An 18,388-nucleotide genomic window follows, 5' to 3' on the forward strand; every position below is an offset into this window, starting at 1 on the left:
ATTGGTTGAGAAAAAAATTCTTAGTTCGTAAATAAAACACAAATATCACAAAAAAATAACATCAAAAAGTGTACAAATTACTTGTTTTTCTAAAGCAACATTGTCCAACAGCGACACCAGCAGGTACAGTTACAGTAGGAGTTCGTGTTTTTCTCACCTCACCTGGACCAACTGATTTTAACAGATCCCTTAAAGCATGCAGTAAGTATGGTGGAGGGTAACTGAGAATGAATGTGGGAAATCTTTTGAGAGGAGACAATGCCTCCATCGCGATATGATTGGATAAGACTGGTTATGTTCGGCTGTGATTGGTTCATGCAATAAATCCGCCTCTTGGGTTCATGCGTATTCTGCGTTCGCAAATCAGTTCGTATGAACAATATAATGGCATTAAAGGAGAAGTCCACTTCCAGAACAAAAATTTACAAGTAATGTACTCACTACCTTGTCATCCAAGATGTTCATGTCTTTTTTTCTTGAGTCGTATAGAAATTATGTGTTTTTAGGTTATGGATTTTTCTCCATAAAATGGACTGATATGGTGCCCCGAGTTTGAACTTCGCAAACGCAGTTTAAATGCAGCTTCAAACAATCCTATATCAAAGTTTTACCTTTTTTGTTAAGGGTGTTTGATTTTTGCATGTTCACTTTGCAAAGACTGGGTCGGTACTTCTGCAGCGATGTAGGAAGATTTTGAAATGATTTTAGAAGTTGAGGAAGAAAATAAGATTGGAGTTTTTTGACATACCCTAATTCAGTGATCCATGAACTTAACTAACTAGCTGATGATCTCAATCAGGTGTTAAATAAGGGAGACATGCAAAATGTGCAGAGCAGGGGTCCCCCAGGACCAGGATTGAGAACCACTGCCCTAACTGTCTTGAAACAGAATACAGTTCAGAGAGTTCAGAGAGAGCAAGACAAGACAAGCGTTTGAGATTAAAAAGTATTTAAATTGTAATTTTTTTAATGAAAACAACCTAACGTTTCGCTAGATAAGACCCTTCTTTCCTGGCTATGATCGTTTACAACCGCATTTGGGATCGTTTGAAGCTGCATTTAAACTGCATTTTGGAAGTTCAAACTCGGGGCACCATATCAGTCCATTATATGGAGAAAAATGCTGAAATATTTTCCTCAAAAAAACAATTTCTTTACGGCTGAAGAAAGAAAGACATGAACATCTTGGATGACAAGTGGGTGAGTACATTATCTGTAAATTTTTGTTCTGGAAGTGGACTTTTCCTTTAATGGGAAGACTAATTACAAAAAGTAAGTAAACAACTCACACATTTAGATAAAACCACTTTGTTATATCAAAATAAGACTTGAAATGGCATGAAAACATGATCTGTGGGAGGTTTTAGTGAGTAATCAGCTGAAATTTAAGGTAAATCTCTGTCTTGTGAACAATATTTACCAAGCTTTAATGACTGATCCAAAAAAAAAAAAAAATTGTTGAAAGTCAATTATTAAAAGAATAGCTGAATATAAGTTCACAAATAAAATATATTGTTTACATTGTTACTGCCTCAGGTTATTATTTTGGAATAAATGCTTAAAAACACTAACTTGATGAGATTCAGGCCCTGTTCACACTGGTGTGTTTTCATTTTAAAATGGCATTTTAAAATTAAAACAATCATTGTCACAGTTTTTTTATTGCGTTTCAGGAACAATCTCCGTCCATACTACACAACTGAAAACACAAGTCACATGACCATTTATAATGGTCGTCAAGGACATGCAGAGCGAATGTGGGCAGCCACGGTCTGCAGAGTTTTCAAAAGTATCCATTTTCGAGGGTTGAAAATGACAGAGTAGAGTAAATGTAAGGTGTCACTGTAGCAAAAGTAAAAAAAACAAAACAAAACCAAACAAAAAAACAGCCTCATATTTAGCTTTAATAAATATAACATTGATCACATTGTTAACGTAAAAACATAAAATAGATTTTTTTCTTTTTCTGAAAGTGTAAGTAATGTTTAACCAAGAAAAGGCACATGACTTTACATCCGATTAAAACACAAAAAAAAAAAAAAAAAAAAAAAAAAAAAAACTTGTTGAGGACTTTGCCTCCTCATTTCAGAACACCACTGGACACCAATGACACACATACATACATATGCATCAGTGGTGTGCGGTGGTGTTCTGAAATTAGGAGGCAAAAAAAAAAAAAAAAAGTTATATTTTATTATTATTATTATTTTTTTATTAATCAAATGCAAATTCAAGTCCCAGTCCCAGTTTCTTGGTTAAATAAACTACTTACACTATCAGAAAATGAAAAAAGTTAATGATTATAAGCATTTTACATTTATTACAATAACTCAAGGCAGTAACGATTTAAACAATATTTTATTTGTGAACAAGTGTTCAGCTATTTTTCTAAAAAGTTAACTTTTAACTAGGCCTATTTTTGAATTTTTCAGATCAACAGTCAAAGCTTGGCAAATATTGAGATTTCTTTCAAATTTGACCAAGCTGATTATTCATTAAAAAAATTATGTTTTCATGCCAAAGTAGTGTTGCCATTAATGCCACTTTATTCTTCATTCAGACTGATTTGTGAAAACAGACTGTGCACAAACACAAGAGCTGGGATTTAATCGCATGAACCAATCACAACGGGGAGAAAAAAAAAAAAAAAAAGTCATATCAAATCATATAGTGATGGAGGCACTGACTCCACTTACGTGACTTTCTTTCATTCTCAATTACCCTCAACCAAACTCATGGCACGCTTTAGGGAGTGTGGTAAAACTCAACGGGCTCAGGGGAGGTGACAGAGGTTTACCTGTGTGTGTCACTGTTGGACAGTATTTCTTTAGAAAACGAGTGACTTAAACACTTTGGAATGTTATCTTCTGTAACATTGGCATGGTTTTATTTTTGTACTATGAATTTCTTTTCTCATCTAATATTTTGAGGAGACACTGCCTCCTCCTCAGAGAAAACGTCCCTGATATACATATATAAATATTATCACTAGGTTTCTATTTTTATATTTTATATGCACTTGCAATGTTAAGTTTTAACTGGATCTTATGAAAACGTATATGAATTAAATGTGAATGAAAACCACATACCTTCTTCCTGGGCCGAAGCTTCTCCCTCCATTCTTTCAGCTCCTGACTGTGCTCCTCATCCAGCTCCTTCAGCTTCTGAGTCTCATGCTCAATCAGAAGGTGGCATTTCTCATTCTGATGGCAGAAAGACAACAAATCAGATATTAGAACCGACAAAAAACAACTTAATTGAATTTAAAAGTAATGAAAAATCCAAGCACAAAGAAAAAGAGGACGACAGTATAATTGTGTATGTATGTGTGTTACAGACCTGCATCTGTTGAAGTTCTCTAATGTTGGAGTCACACTGCAGCTGCAGGTCTCTCATCTGGTTCTCATGTTTCTGATGCTGATGAAGTCTCTCGTTCTTCTGTCTCTTGTCCTCTTGAACAGCAAACTGCTCGAAAGCAAGCAGAAAACACCCTTAGGTCTTAACACAAGCCTGATTACTCTGATCTTGACAAAGCTTCCTGATAGAGAGTCTGACCTGTTTGATCTTCTCTCTGTCCTGCTCTGGTGTTCCCGTGCCAGTGATCCGTAGGCTCTTTTTAAACATCGCCATACGGGTCTTGGCTTCGCTGCGCTGGATCTTGGGCAGCCGAGCTCTTTCCTGTGCCTGCCTGTTCTTCATCTCCTCTATCAGCCGCTGGTTATAACCCTGCATCTGCTCCATCTCCTAACGACCCGCCGCATGAAGAAAAAAACAGTCAGAGAGTTGCTACAAAACATAATCTTACAAAACATAGACTGACAGTCCGGTCTCACCTTGTCATGTCTTTTGAGGAGCTGATGTCTCTGCATGAAGTATTGATCCTTCAGTTGCTGCTTCAGCAACTGGTGTTTCTCCTGCAGGTGGCGCTCCTCAAGCTCCCACATAGCGGCCTCCCGGGCTGTGGGATTGTGAGACAAAGAAAAAAGGAAATAGAATGATTCTCAGCCATTAGAACCAGACCGTTTGACTCATGCAGGTTTAGACATGTTTTGCAAACATGAAGTCATACAGTTCATTACACATAAATGGCAAATCTCAACACGGCCTTGATGAAATAATTTTCACACGCACGCCTCATCAAACGAGATCTGGGCCGCACCTCAAGAGACAAACGGCTGGCCTTTATAAGAACTTGAGAACTTTATAATTGGACCCCTGTCTGAAAATAACACGCAGTTTAGCTCTATTCCAGGTAGAGAGAGCGTTACTGTCTGTGGAAGCAGGTAACGTGTTTGGCTTGTTTCCTTTGTGGTTGAAGTTGAAAGTGTGACCTAGAAAAAATATATCACCACATGTGCGCAGCTAATTTATTTAGAATAAACAAAACCACAATTTAACACAAAGGGCTACAGAACTTCCTCATAACGGCAAACTGTGAAGTTTGAAGTGCAACTATTTGAGAAGATACTGCATGCAAAAAACAAACATGGGCCATTCCATTATTATTAATGTACAAATACTTGTTTATAGTGCCTGACCTCTCATGAGCTGCTGCTTGTGGTTGAGACAGTCTCTCTCAATTGTGGCAATCTCTAGTTTGTGCTGCTGGATGATCTTCTTCAGAGCTCCATCCAGCTCCTGCTGCTGCCTCTGAAGAAACTCTTGCTCCTAAGAGAGACGAGCGGCGAAAGAACAAGAGAGAGGAAGAAAGAAAGAAGAGAGGAGTTGGATAAAGAAACAACAAGGGAGTTATAAATTAGTATCTGTACATGATCATGCTCGAGGGGAAGCAGTCAAAGTTCACACTACCACAGCAATGATAACACTATGTTGAGAGGAAAGTCGCACACTTAAACCATTTAACAAAGATAAAACATTTATAATTCATGATAAATGAATAAAGATTTGTGAAAGGAAGGAACTAGAGAACAGATTAACAATACATTTAAAGTCACAGTACAGTGTAACAACCTAAAGGTAGGCCCAGACTGGGTCATCTAGATGGTTTAAAATAAGGTAAAATGTGTACTACCATTCAAAAGTTTTGGATTGGTACATTTTTTTAATACCTTGTTTTTGAAATAAGTCTCTTATTCTCACCGAAGTTACATTGATATTGTGAAATATAAGTAACTTTTTCATTTTAACATTTTTTTAAAGTGTAATTTATTCCTGTGATTCAAAAGCTGAATTTCCAGCAGCCATTACTTCATCATTTTGATCACTTTGAAGACTTGTCAACTATTACGGTGCTCAAAAACATTTCTTATGTTGCTTATTTTTGTGGAAATAGTGATCATGTTTTCAGGACTCTTTGATTATCAAAGTTCAAAAGAACAGAAATTTATCAGAAATTAGAAACTATAGAAATTAACTTGTCCATTAATATTTGCCCCCTGGAATTGTTTTACAGGGGCATTTTTAACATTTGTGAGAATTACAGAAACCATACTACGTTGTCTATAATATCAAATACTTACATTTACGCAATTACTGTAATCAGTATTTTAAACTGTTGTTAATAACAATAGACTGTTTAGAATTGTATCTAAATTATACATGTAAAAACAGGAGCTCATAGGGCTGCAATATTATGAAAAAATCATTAATGTAGATTACTGCTCTTTCTATTGTAATAATGATTATTAATATCGAAAACAATATAAAACATTTTTGTTTTGTTATGGGAAAGCCACATTCTGGCTTCACATGACGTTCCATGATGTTAGACAAGGCTAGCACAAGTTATGCAAAAACTGCCATTATAATCATTGAAGCTACCAAATTAATCTTTTACATTCTTTTATAATCTTTTTACATTTTATCTGCACTGTGTTTGTTTTTATGAGGCAAGAATTTGAGTATGCACACTTAACAACAGCTCCTGCGTTTTAAGCGCTGACTAATTTAAGTACCTCTGATTGGCCAATGCATTCCTAAGTTTAACAGAAACGCGTTTGATTGGTTGTAAGGCTCAATGCTGCACAAAACAGCATGTAAAAGCAATCTGATGCAGTGTGAGCGAATCTAAATGTAATTCTGTGAATTGACACTTTTGATTAATTTTCACATTTAGTTTAAATTGTGGCAGCTGTAATACCTCGTTTAATAGTGCAGTGTCTTGAATTTATGGGGCATTTTATTTCATTTTGGTTTAGTTCAATTTCTGTCACTTTTGATCTCTCTTGCCTGAATAAAAAGTATTAATTTCTTTTGAAAATAAGGAAAAACAAACAAACAACCCCTTTTTTTTGGCTTCATCGTGACAGGACAGATCAGAATTGACAGGACACAAAGTGGGAGAAAGAGAGGGGATGGGATCGGGAAAGGTTCTCAAGTCAGGATTCGAACACGGGGCGCTTGGAGCAAAACAAACATCTTTTCTGACCCCAAACTTCTGAATGGTAGTGTATGTATTTGTATAATTTTATAAATTACCTGCATTGTAATTTTGTTAAAACCTGAGCAGATTTTAGATGCATGTGGGCCTGCCTAAAGGACATTTAAATACGATGCAATCACAGCAATACTGTTAATATTTACATAATGTATAAACTAATACAATATATTAATAATAACAATAACGCATTTCAAAAGTCATCCTTATCTTGGACTTCTGCTTTGAACTTGGCCTCTGTGGCACACAGAAAAAAAGCAGCACGGTTGACGCACAGAAACTTGACTGGAGTTTCAGTAACAGTATGAGAGAGTGAGCGGATAGAAGAGATATTGAGACACTGCAGCAACACAGCGACAGCACTCCAAAACAACAGAGCACCTTCCTGCTCGCATGTGCCGTCCACATCACATTCAAACACTACTGCGCCGTTACAAAGGGGCTTGCTTCAGTGGAATCGTGCTGAACATAAAATCAGTTCTGCTAGTGTCACTCAGCAAATATATACTGTAATTCAGGTGTGACAACACTGTACTGATTCCAGAGAGGCTCACGTGAACTTCCAAAGAGATGTGATGAAACCTGACAACTTGCATTTTCCTACTGGATTGTATATCATTTTGTGGTCTATTTTCTCCAGTTTTAAAGCATGTAAGCTAATACTATTGTAACTACAAGTTAGCTACACTACACAGTGAATGTGCATTTGTGAGTGCATCTGGTCTGTATCTTGCGTGACGGACGGGCACATGTGAGAGGGTTGAGTCACGAGGAGAGTGGAGACTTACATCCTGCATCTGAGCGTTGAACAGAGCACATGAGGACAACTGAAAAGACTGTATCATAACCTGGGCCACACCCTGTGGAGCAAAACACAGCCAACTCCACCACGTCAGGAACAGGGGACACACACCAGCACTCAAGCGTATCACGCAAACCAGACACACACAATGTCATTTAGTCTTCTCATCGCAGTAATCTGTTAGTGTCCTGAGTCGCGTGCAGTGAAATCAGTTTCTTCCAGATGATGGACGGAGAGCGGGTTTAGCAGCTGGTGAGTCTGAAGGACCACGATCGGTTAGTGCAGCTGTCGTCCTTGACATGCGTGGTGAGATGCAACAGTCATCGTTAGTCTGTTATACTCCTCGAGATTGATGCAAAGTCCTATGTGGCCAAGTATGTGGATATTCCCGCCCCCACACTTTTTTTTTTCCGCTTTGGCTACTTTAGCAACACATATTTCTACAAGATGCATAAAAATCAAGTAATATATGAGCTGTATGTTTCAAGTAAAGCACAGCACTGTGTTCTTTTGCACACGAGCAGCTCATGGTCTGGTGTTTTCAGCGTCTCAGTTTGCAGCAGATCCTGCATCGTATGAACTCATCTCTGCATCTGCTCAGAGTCTGGGCCGCTTATAATGTGGGAACGATGATAGGAAGTCGATAAGCCATCAGAACAGCCATCAAAAAGTCAATATAATTGAAAAGATAGGCTTAAAAAGCAGCTTTAAAGTATTAGATGACTTCCAGAATCAAACTTTTCTGATCATTTATTCAACCCTGTGTCATCCAAGATGTTCATGTCTTTTTCGGTCGAAAATAAATTAAGGTTTTTGAGGAAAACATTCCAGGATTTTTCTCCATATAGTTGACTTTAAAGGTTGAAGGTCCAAATTGCAGTTTCAATGCAGCTTCAAATGGCTCTACATGATCCCAGTCAATGAATAAGGGTCTTATCTAGCCAAACGGTCATTTTTCTATAATAAATAAATAAATAAATAATTTTTAACCACAGACACTTGTTTTGCACTATCTTGACCGGATAGGCGGAAGTACCGACCGAGTGTTTAAAAAGCAAACGTGCAAAGAGAGTCAAATACCCTTTACAAAAAACTAAAATAACAATGTTGGATGATTTTAAAGTTGGAGAAGAAAATTAAATGGAGTTTTTGGCCTTACCCTAGTTTTTTGAACCAAAGTACACAGACAAATAACTAACCGTGCTTGCCAATGTGATTATGCAATGAGTCAAGTCATACACGCTCATCGCAGAGTTAGTTTGTGGTTAAAAAGTACATCATCTTTTTTTTTTTAAGAAAATAACGATCATTTAGCAAGATAAGACCCTCATTCCTCGGCTGGGATCATGTAGAGCCCTTTGAAGCGGCATTTGGACGTTTAACCCGTCTCATTAAAGTCCACTATATGGAGAAAAATCCTGAAATGTTTTCCTCAAAAACCTTAATTTCTTTTCGACTTAAGAAAAAAAAGATGTGAACATCTTGCATGACATGAGGATGAGTAAATTAAAAGGAAATTTTTATTCTGGAAGAGAACTAATCCTTTGAGGTCTCCCTGAAAGTCCGCCAAAATAACAACTTCGTTTTAATGTTTTCAAATTAAGAAAATTAAGGGAGGACAAACTCTCCATTAAAGCCATGACAGTTTATTTGTAAATAGGAAATCTAAGGAATAACCTTGATTTTAGTCAGTCTTACAATTTAAGACCAGATGGACAGAAAACAGAAGCGAAAGTGGAAGTGTGTATGTGTGTAGTAGCTGGTAACTAAATTACCTCTTCATGTTGAACAGCGGCCAGGTCTTCCTTTAAGCGTTTCATGAGCTCTTTTCTCATGTGTTTAGGGGACATTTCGACCTCTTGTTTGACCTACAGTGTGAGCATGCAGACTGTTGGGAATGATGGGTTTACTTCCGTAGGGACTGGTTATGTGATTAATTTCATGCAAAATTTAGCAGGAAGTGTTAATTAACTATCATGAGGAACGGTTTAGTATTTGAAAGATAATCATCCCCAAACCACTGATGATTTCGGACTGGGTTAGCAGTTAATATAAAGATGATTCCAATAGCCCATGATCAGCTACTACCGGTAAGAGTTGATCAGAAGCCGAAGAGTGAAAGTGCACTAACAGCTCTTTTACCTCCACAAACGTTAGAGCCATCAGAATACAGATCCCTTCAAAGTAATCTCTAAAAGATGCACACTTCTATATTGCTGAAATTTATTCTTTAGTGAAGGAAGCTGAACTGTTGTGTCAGCAGGTTATTGTTTTGAGTAGATCAGCATGAGCAGAGTGTCAAAATGTCAAGCTGTCAGTTTGATCAGAGACGGACATTTTGCTGGGGGGAGGGTCAAAACTGTTGAAATGACCCTAGACTACCTTTGTTCTCAAAAATGCCAGTCATTGTCCAACTAAAAAAAAATATTAACACTTACTTTTATTGATAAACCAATACAGCTTGAATTATCAGCTAAAATGTGACCCTGGACCACAAAACCAGTCGTAAGGGGCAATTTTTTAAATTGAGATTTAGCTGAATAAATAAGCTTTCCATTGATGTATGACACAACTATTTGAAAATATCTAAATATTTATCTATTAAATATTTTATATATAAATAATCGGCATTAAAGTTGTCCAAATGAAGTTGTTAGCAATGCATATTACTAATTAAAAATTAAGTTTTGATATATTTATGGTATAAATTACAAAACATCTTCACAGAATATGATCTTTAATTAATATCTTTTTTTGGCATAAAGGAAAAAATGCTAATTTTGACCCATACAATGTACTGTTGGCTATTACTACAAATATACCCAGGCTACTTAAGACTTAAGACTAAGGTTCTGTGGTCCAGAGTCAAAAATGCATTGGATTTGCATTGGCTGATTGCCACTTCTAAATGGCAGATTATTCAAATGGATTTTTTATACATTTACAATTTATTTGTGAATTTTAAATAAATATTAATATATTTTCCAATCTAAAAGTAAAAATAACATGTTTGGGGCCAATAAGACTTTTATTTTAATGTTCTAGAAAGAAGTTTCTTATGCTTACTAATGGTGCATTTATTTGATCAAAAATACAGTATTCAATTTGAAAATGATTACAGTTTATGTAATTTATTCCTGTGATGCAAAGCTGAATTTTCAGCAGTCACTACTCCGTCTTCATTGACATATGGTCTTTCAGAAATCATTGTAATATGCTGATTTTCTGCTCAAGAAACTTTTATCATCAATGTTAAAAACAGCTGTGCTGCTTAAAATTTTCGTGGAAATCATTATTCAGGGGTCTTTGATGAGCAAAGTTCAAAAGCAGCATTTATTTGAAATCATTAATAATAAATGTCTTCGCTTGTGACTTGATTAACTTAACGCATCCTTGCTTAACAGAGAAGTCCACTTCTAGAACAAAAATTTACAGATAACGTACTCACCCCTTTGTCATCCAAGATGTTCATGTCTTTTTTTCTTCAGCCGTAAGAGTTAAAGATTTCAGGATTTTCTCCATATAATGGACTGGTATGGCGCCCCGATTTTGAACTTCCAAAATGCAGTTTAAATGCAGCTTCAAACGATCCCAAATGTGGTTGTAAATGATCCCAGCCGAGGAAGAAGGGTATTATTTATGAAAAGACCCTTCTTCCTCGGCTGGGATCATTTGAAGCAGCATTTAAATTGCATTTTGGAAGTTCAAAATCAGGGCACCATAGTAGTCCATTATATGGAGAAAAAAACAATTTCTTTATGGCTGAAGAAAGAAAGACATGAACATCCTGGATGACAAGGGGTGAGTACATTATCTGTCAATTTTTGTTCTGGAAGTGGACTTCTCCTTTAAGCATAATTTCTTTTTAATTACATATGAAGAAAAAAGAAATCATACTAACTCAAATTTTGAATGGTACTGTATAATTACTTTATCTGCTGCTCAGCAATTGAGGTGTGCATCTGGCAAGGAAAGTCAACAGTATTTTTAAAACGAAAGGAAACTTAATCTCTAGTACATAGTCAGAGTCTAAATATACAGTGTGTTCCTATCAAAACAAGAGGCCCTTCACCACAGCACTGATTTCCACTCATTACATCACACTCACACAAGCAACATAATTAGTGACATTTACAAAAGCATAATATCAAAAATGTGTAAAACAGTAATTTTACATGCACTTGTTCTCAGTTTAAAAAAAATTGTAATATTAATACTTTATAGGTAGAAGTAATAAATATCAAGAAATATTTAAACAGTGTGTCATGAAAGGGAGAAAGAGAGGGAGAGAAAATGAGGCATTGCCTTATCTCAATCCATTAAAGCACTCGCTTCATGCAAATGACAGCATTAGAGAGGAGCGAGCTGTCTAGTATAAGTGTCAAAGAAAAACCAAAACCAAAGAGCGAAAATAAGAGAGACTCTAATAGTGCTAATCGCTCTGAGCATGTATCATGCTGGCTGATAATGCAATGAGAGACAGTTAAAACGTGCTTTATTATGATGTTACTGACTATGACAGCAAATGCACCATGCATCACTACCTAGGAGCGAATAAGACCAGTCACAGATCCACACTACACTCCCCATTACCATGAAGCCATGCATGCACTGAAATTCCTTCATTCATGTGCAACGCTTGAAAAACACCAGCAGGAGGAAGATGAGATGAAATGAAAGGAGCCTTTGTTTTGCTCCTAAGCCATTGCTTAGCACCCAATTAACCTTTAAAGCTATCCTTGCAGCCTCTTTGAGGATGGAGGTAATTGAATGTGAGAGCCAGAGTTTTGTTAAGCAAACATAACATGATAAGAAAGAACTGCTTTGCATTTACAAGTCTGAATACAAAGCAAGAGGCAGCTGAGATGTGTCTAAAAGGACAGATGAGGAAATCAATTCCATTTGCAGCTGCATCGTGATTCAGAAGCAAAGCTGCCAATGTAAAACGCAAGAGTGTCTGTTTGGCTTTCGCATCCCCAGAAAACAAAAATGAAAAAAAAAAAGCTGCTAAAAGCATACTAATTCAGGATGAGCATGAGTAATTCAACAGTCAAGTACACATTCTCCTAACTAGTTGGCTAGCAAACACCACTCACAAATAGATTGCCACCTTTGCCTGCTACAGACTAAAAAAAAAAAACCTTTCAATGCACTTTTCACCACATTTTTTTTTTAAGTTATAATGATAGCCTTTAACAAATTTCTATATACATAACACGGCATAGGTTGTTAAAGATACATTTGTGAATATTGCCTTTTTACCTTAAATTGAATTTGTGTAATACTAATTTTTTAAGTGTACTTGGCTATTAAATTACTCTAAATGCTCATTCTGATTACCAACAATTAACAGGTCATAGCCTGATGAACAAATACATGCAAAGCAAATACAGTGCATCCGACTCTGCGTCTCTCTTTCTCTCTTACCTCTTTTTTGCGGTTCTTCAGCATGTTCTGGAATTTAGAGAGCTCCTTGTCCTGCTCTGCTTTGATCCTTTTGGCCTCATCTCTTAGGCGGTTGGTGTGGTCCTGCTCCAGACGCTCTATGGTCTGTTTCTGCTGTTTCTCAAGGTTCTCCACCTCTTGGTCATACTGACGTTTCTTTCCCTGGAGAGAGAGAGAAAAAGGAATACTGATGTACTGTTACTGACCACTTGAGCTTTGAGCTTGTGTCCCCTGAGACATCATCATACTGTTCAACCTGAGCTAACAGTGAGCAGGTAAACTAAAATACTAAAAGCCTAGAATTAAAGGGATAGTTCACCCAAAAATGAAAATTCTGTCATTAAAGGAGAAGTCCACTTCCAGAACAACAATTTACAGATAATGTCTTGGTCTCCTTGAACTCTGTGTATTCTGGCTCAAGACAGTTAAAGTATGTCGAAAAACCCGTTTTTTTCCCCCTCAACTTTAAAAATTATTTCAAAATCATCCTACATCACTGCAGAAGTTCCGACCCAGTCTATGCAAGGTGAACATGCAAAGAAAATCAAACACCCTTAACAAAAAAGATAAAACAGCGATATAGGACTATTTTGAAGTTGAGGGAGGACATGAGATGATCTTCCTTTCGTCCTCGGCTGGGATCGTTTACAACCACATTTGGGACCATCTGAAGCCGTATTTAATAGGGGTGCAACAATACAGTTAGTCCACAGTTCAATATGGACCTCGGTTTTTAGTAGGGTGACCATACGTCCTCTTTTACCCGGACATGTCCTCCTTTTTGGCTATAAAATTATGTCCGGGGGGATTTTGTAAAATATCATAAAATGTCCGGGTTTTTTACCTCATTTCACTGACCGTCATTAATTCAACACTTTAAATGCAGCCACTGCCCACCGGCATTATTCTGAGGTACCTGTCTGATGACGTGAAAGACCCAATTGTCAAAACAAAACAAACGAGGAGCTGCGCTGCAAGAGCTGTGTGTCACTAACATGCCGAAACGCAAATGTAATTTCACAGACGAATTGCAAAAAAAATACCCGATGTTCAGTCGTGGTCGTGATAAATGGGAAGCATTGTGCACCATCTGCAAAGCCGGCACCTATGTGTCTGTTGCCAATAAAGGCTGTGGAGACTTGGAGACTCATATCGTAACTGCCAAGCACAGGGATGCTGTGCGGGGAGGGGAGGGCTCCTCGAAGCTGACAGATTTCTTTGTGCAGCCAGGTAAAACGGAAGACGCAGCCCATGCTGCAGAGGGTGCGTTCGCATTTCACACAGTGAAGCATCATCACAGCTACAGGTCGATGGACTGTACTAGTGCATTGCTTAAAAGAACATTCACAGATTCGGCCAACGTTAAGAAGTTCTCTAGTGCCCGCACCAAAACCGAGGCAATTGTCAACGGCGTTTTAGCTCAGATATTGTATTTTTGCACAAGAGGAATATTTTTTTTTAACAGTGGGCTATCTCTTTTTTCTTATTTAAGCATTTTATGTTAGGCCTTATTTATGTTTTTTTACAAGGCAATTCTTATTTAAGCATTTTATCTATTATTTATTTATGTTTGTATTAGGCCTGTATAAAGAAAAGACTGAGAGAGATGATATTTTTTACAAGGCAATAAGGTTTTGATATAAGATTCAGTTCAAACAGAAAGAGAAATTAAATAATTCGCTTGGGGGGGAGGATGGCGGTGTCCTCTTTTTGGATTCTCAGAATATGGTCACCCTAGTTTTTAGCCACGGTTTTCGGTTCGGTTCGGTTCGGTTCAGATATCTTGCCATTTCAGTTTTTTTTTTTTTTTGGATCAAATTAACAAAATACTCCCTTAAACATCTGTACACTGAAAAAAGCGTGTTTTAGTATATGTCTGCAAATCGTTCTTTTGAGAAAGGTTTTATTTTTTCGATTTTTATGCAAAATAGAATGGGTTTCATTCATACTGGACACCAGAGGGCGCACTCGTGCAGTAAATCCACATATGCGTCAAAGAAGTATCATTGATTACGTTCCGTTCCAGCTTCTCTAATGTGGATAAAAGCAGCGCTATTGCTGTGAGTCTGTGACTGGATAAAAAGATATAACGTTAAACGTTCTGAATGATGAAATGTAAGGAAAATAAACACACGTCTACAATAATATATGGTTTATCTGTGTTCTTTAAGCCATCTCGTGTATTTTCACAAGCCATTGCTAATCGACATACATAGAATATGAGCACAGAATTTATCGTCTGCCTCATTCTGTGATAAGAATCCACATCAGATCACACAAGGAAGTTATTTCAAACACTTGACTGATGTTGAGAATTAAAAACAAGTTATAATGTTTTTATAACTTTTGTTTTTATAACTCTTGTTGGACAACAGGTTTAGAAAGGCTTATCATTGCATGTCATTAGAACAGAAGATGCTCTGCGTGTGTTGCTTTTTCAAATATAAGCGGGGAAGCGTTTTCCTCATTTCAGCACGTGAAATCGCGGGCACACATACAGCAAATTCCGAGAGAAATAAACAAGAAAGATATTTAAATGCAAAACCGAAAAACCGCAATTCACAAGCGAGTACTGAACCGTGGAGGTCGTACCGAACGGTTCAATATTATATTGAGAATTGCGACATCCCTAGTATTTAAAATGCATTTTGGAAGTTCATACTCAGGCACCATAGCAGTCCATTATGTGGAGAAACATTCTGTAATGTTTTCCTCAAAAAACTATTTCTTTACGACTGAAGAAAGAAAGACATGAACATCTTGGATGACAAGGGGGTACATTACATTGTCTGTAAATTGTTGTTCTGGAAGTGGACTTCTCATTTAGTTACTTACAATCCTTGTTACAAATCCGTAAGACATTCCTTCATCTTGAACAAAAATTAAGATATTGCTCCCAGACCCAGAAACGTAGTAAGAACATGGTTAAAATAGTCCATGCAACATCAGTGGTTCAACCGTAATTTTATGAAGCTACGAGAATACATTTTGTGTGCAAAGAAAACAAAAATAATGACTTTATTCAACAACTATAATGATATCCTTTCTATGTTTCTGGGTCTGAGAACATTTCAGTTACATTGCTCTCTATGGGAGGTCAGAAAGCTCTCGAATTTCATCAGAAATATCTTAATTTGTGCTCTAAAGATGAACAAAGGTCTTACAGGTTTGGAATGACAGGTTAAGGTTAAGTAATTAATTACAGAATTTTCATTTTCGGATTAACTATCCTTTTAGGTCCTTACCAAATGCAGTAAGTTTGTAGCAAATTTTTCTGTTGTTGATGGTTGTCATTTTGCTTTTAATCAAAACATACATGATGCTTAATAAAAAGCTATTTTAAGACCAAATCTGACTGTGGGTGGAGCTTCAGCTCACAATTAAAAAAAATTAAATAAAATAAACAGAATCCAAGCATTGTTACAGTGGTGGCTGGTTAGGACAAAATGTCAGATTAACATGAGAGAGATGGTATAATATGGTGTAACGCACTCTGCCTTTCACATAAATCAATCTTGGTCCATTTAGATACTTGCAACTTGTGCATCACTCTACATCTGAGTGCAGTAAAACAGTTCTTTCAGTGTTTATGGTCAAAACAAACGAGAGTACAATAAACAGTGGATGACAATGGATTACAATGTTGAATGTAAACAAATCTAGTGAGGGAATGAAGGTGCTGACCGCCATTTCCTGCTCGAAGCGTCTGAAGAGCTGCTCTTTCTGCTGCTGAAGTTTATTGCTGAGCTGCTGTTGAGCTCTTTGCTCCTCTTTTTGCAGCAGCCTCAGTTCTCGTAGCTCCTGACGCCTACAGAACAACAAACGTGATTTATCAGGTACATTATCATTTGCCTGTTGCACATTTACTAGAAACAGTAACTGATGTAACCTTATATACCTCAAAAATCTCAGTTCCTCACTCTTCGTGTCATTGTCGGTGACAATCTTGGAAGTGGTAACACTGACTTCCACCCCGTCAACCATGAACTTGCGGGTCTTTTTCAGTGTTTTCTTTTGCCGCTTAGTGTCCTGTTGGATTAAATAACGTTTAGTAAAAATATTTTCTTCTAGGACCTTAATTTCAAACACATCTGGGCACAGTTACACATACCTGTATAGAAATGGATCCTTCTTTGCCTTTGGAGAGGAAGCTGGAGATTGACAGATTAATGTCAATGCTGTTAGTATCTGCAGCAGAACTGCTGCCTGAGTCAGAGTCTTTCTCCTTTTCAACATCAGGTTTCGCCACCTCTGAATTCTGTTCACTCTCAAGCATGGTAGGTGGTTCCTGGATCTCTGGTCTGTCTTCATTGGCTTCTTGAGGTTCCTCTGTTGCGCTGACCTCCTCTTCTTTTACACCATTGATGACAACCAAAGGGACTTCATTCATGGAGTTGTCCTCTACTACATCCACTCCCTTGGACGCAAGATCATCTTTGGGTTCTGAACTCTCAGCCTTACTCTCATCTTCAGCTTTTTCTTTTTCCTCTGCTGCCACTGGAGGAGGACTCTCCTTTACCTCTTCTGTAGAAACATCTGATGAAGTTTCAGTTTGCTCCTCCTTTAACTCTTCTGTTGGGACATGTGAGGGTTCTGTTCTCTCATCTTCCACTAGTTCTTTTTCATTCACCTCTTCTTCTGTCTCAATTTTGTCTTCAGTTTTTTCTTTAACCTCAATTGGTTCAGTGATAGCTTCTTCAGATTTGTTCTCTGGTTCAGAAATATCCGAAGGCAGGGTAGGCTCCTCTTCTTCATCTGTGGTGGTCTGTGTTTTGGCTTCCTGCTGTGTTTCTTCACACTCTTCTTTTTTCTTCTCTGGTAGTTCTTCCACCTTCACTTCCTTCTTTTCTTCCTCCCCAGTTTCCTCACTGACAGTTACAATCTCTTGGATGATGGTGTCATTTGATACTGGAGGTTCTGGCTGACCAGAAATCTCTACTTTTGTGGTCTCAGGTGTGTGAGATTCTTCATGTTTTGGTACGGCCTCCTCAGCAGAACGTGATTCCTCAGTGCTGGCGTCTGACGCAATGGCCTCATTCATCTTCTCATCCTCAGCATGGTTGGGTTCGCTGGTGTCTACCACTATTTGGGAGGTCTTATCACTAGCTTGTTCTTCTGAACTGGGTTTTCTTTCAGGTTCAGCCTTCTCCGTGACCGACTCAAGAGTTGGCGTGTTCTGATACTGCCTCTCATCCTCTGAGCTGCCAACACTGGTGTCTGATAATGCACGTTTGTGTCCATGCGGCGCCTACATATATAAAATAAAGACAAAATGACTGCAGCAACAAAATACAGAGCGCTGGGAATGCAGATAATCAAAGAATTCTGCATGGAAACATCAGCACCATATCATCACAGGGTTTCTATGTTCTTAAAGCGGTCATGTTCATACCGGTTGGGACTCTGGCTCTTCTTCCTCCTCTTCCTCTTTTCCATCTTCAAACTCCTCAAACACTTCAGCTTTAGCCTCAGCAATCAGCTCTCGCAACGGTTTGTTATCCACCACATTTGAAGCAAATGGATGCTGAAAGCAAACCATGGCTGATCACCATCTTGTGCATTTTAAAATCATCCTTCAAACTGAATTGCATTGAGAAATACAAGATGGCCCAACCTGTAAGAGTTGCAAGGCACTCCACCTGTTGTCTACATTTTTATCCAGTGCTTTCCGCAGAAAATCACTGAACTCGGGAGACCTGTTTAACAAAGCGGAGGAACAAATATAAACCCTGTGCTAGATGTGA

General features: G+C 37.6%; 1 protein-coding gene across 3 annotated transcripts in view; it reads right to left on the reverse strand.

Moving 5' to 3' along the window:
• Nucleotides 1–18,388, reverse strand: part of slka (STE20-like kinase a) — a 33,510-nt gene that overhangs the window by 1,763 nt on the left and 13,359 nt on the right. Inside the window, exons 7-18 of one of the 3 annotated variants that reach the window (XM_051126979.1) lie at nucleotides 18,259–18,340; nucleotides 18,037–18,168; nucleotides 16,756–17,892; nucleotides 16,543–16,673; nucleotides 16,329–16,452; nucleotides 12,627–12,806; nucleotides 7,186–7,257; nucleotides 4,539–4,668; nucleotides 3,834–3,958; nucleotides 3,556–3,744; nucleotides 3,340–3,465; nucleotides 3,090–3,203 (exon numbers count right to left, since the gene is read on the reverse strand). In XM_051126979.1, coding sequence (XP_050982936.1) covers nucleotides 3,090–3,203; nucleotides 3,340–3,465; nucleotides 3,556–3,744; nucleotides 3,834–3,958; nucleotides 4,539–4,668; nucleotides 7,186–7,257; nucleotides 12,627–12,806; nucleotides 16,329–16,452; nucleotides 16,543–16,673; nucleotides 16,756–17,892; nucleotides 18,037–18,168; nucleotides 18,259–18,340 — 2,542 coding nt within the window. Of the gene's footprint in view, nucleotides 1–3,089; nucleotides 3,204–3,339; nucleotides 3,466–3,555; nucleotides 3,745–3,833; nucleotides 3,959–4,538; nucleotides 4,669–7,185; nucleotides 7,258–8,974; nucleotides 9,068–12,626; nucleotides 12,807–16,328; nucleotides 16,453–16,542; nucleotides 16,674–16,755; nucleotides 17,893–18,036; nucleotides 18,169–18,258; nucleotides 18,341–18,388 lie in introns of all 3 variants that reach the window. The other 2 variants (XM_051126978.1, XM_051126980.1) reach the window with 2 other exon arrangements.

The sequence above is a fragment of the Labeo rohita genome, chromosome 13 (assembly GCF_022985175.1).
Source record: "Labeo rohita strain BAU-BD-2019 chromosome 13, IGBB_LRoh.1.0, whole genome shotgun sequence".
Classification (NCBI taxonomy): domain Eukaryota; kingdom Metazoa; phylum Chordata; class Actinopteri; order Cypriniformes; family Cyprinidae; genus Labeo; species Labeo rohita.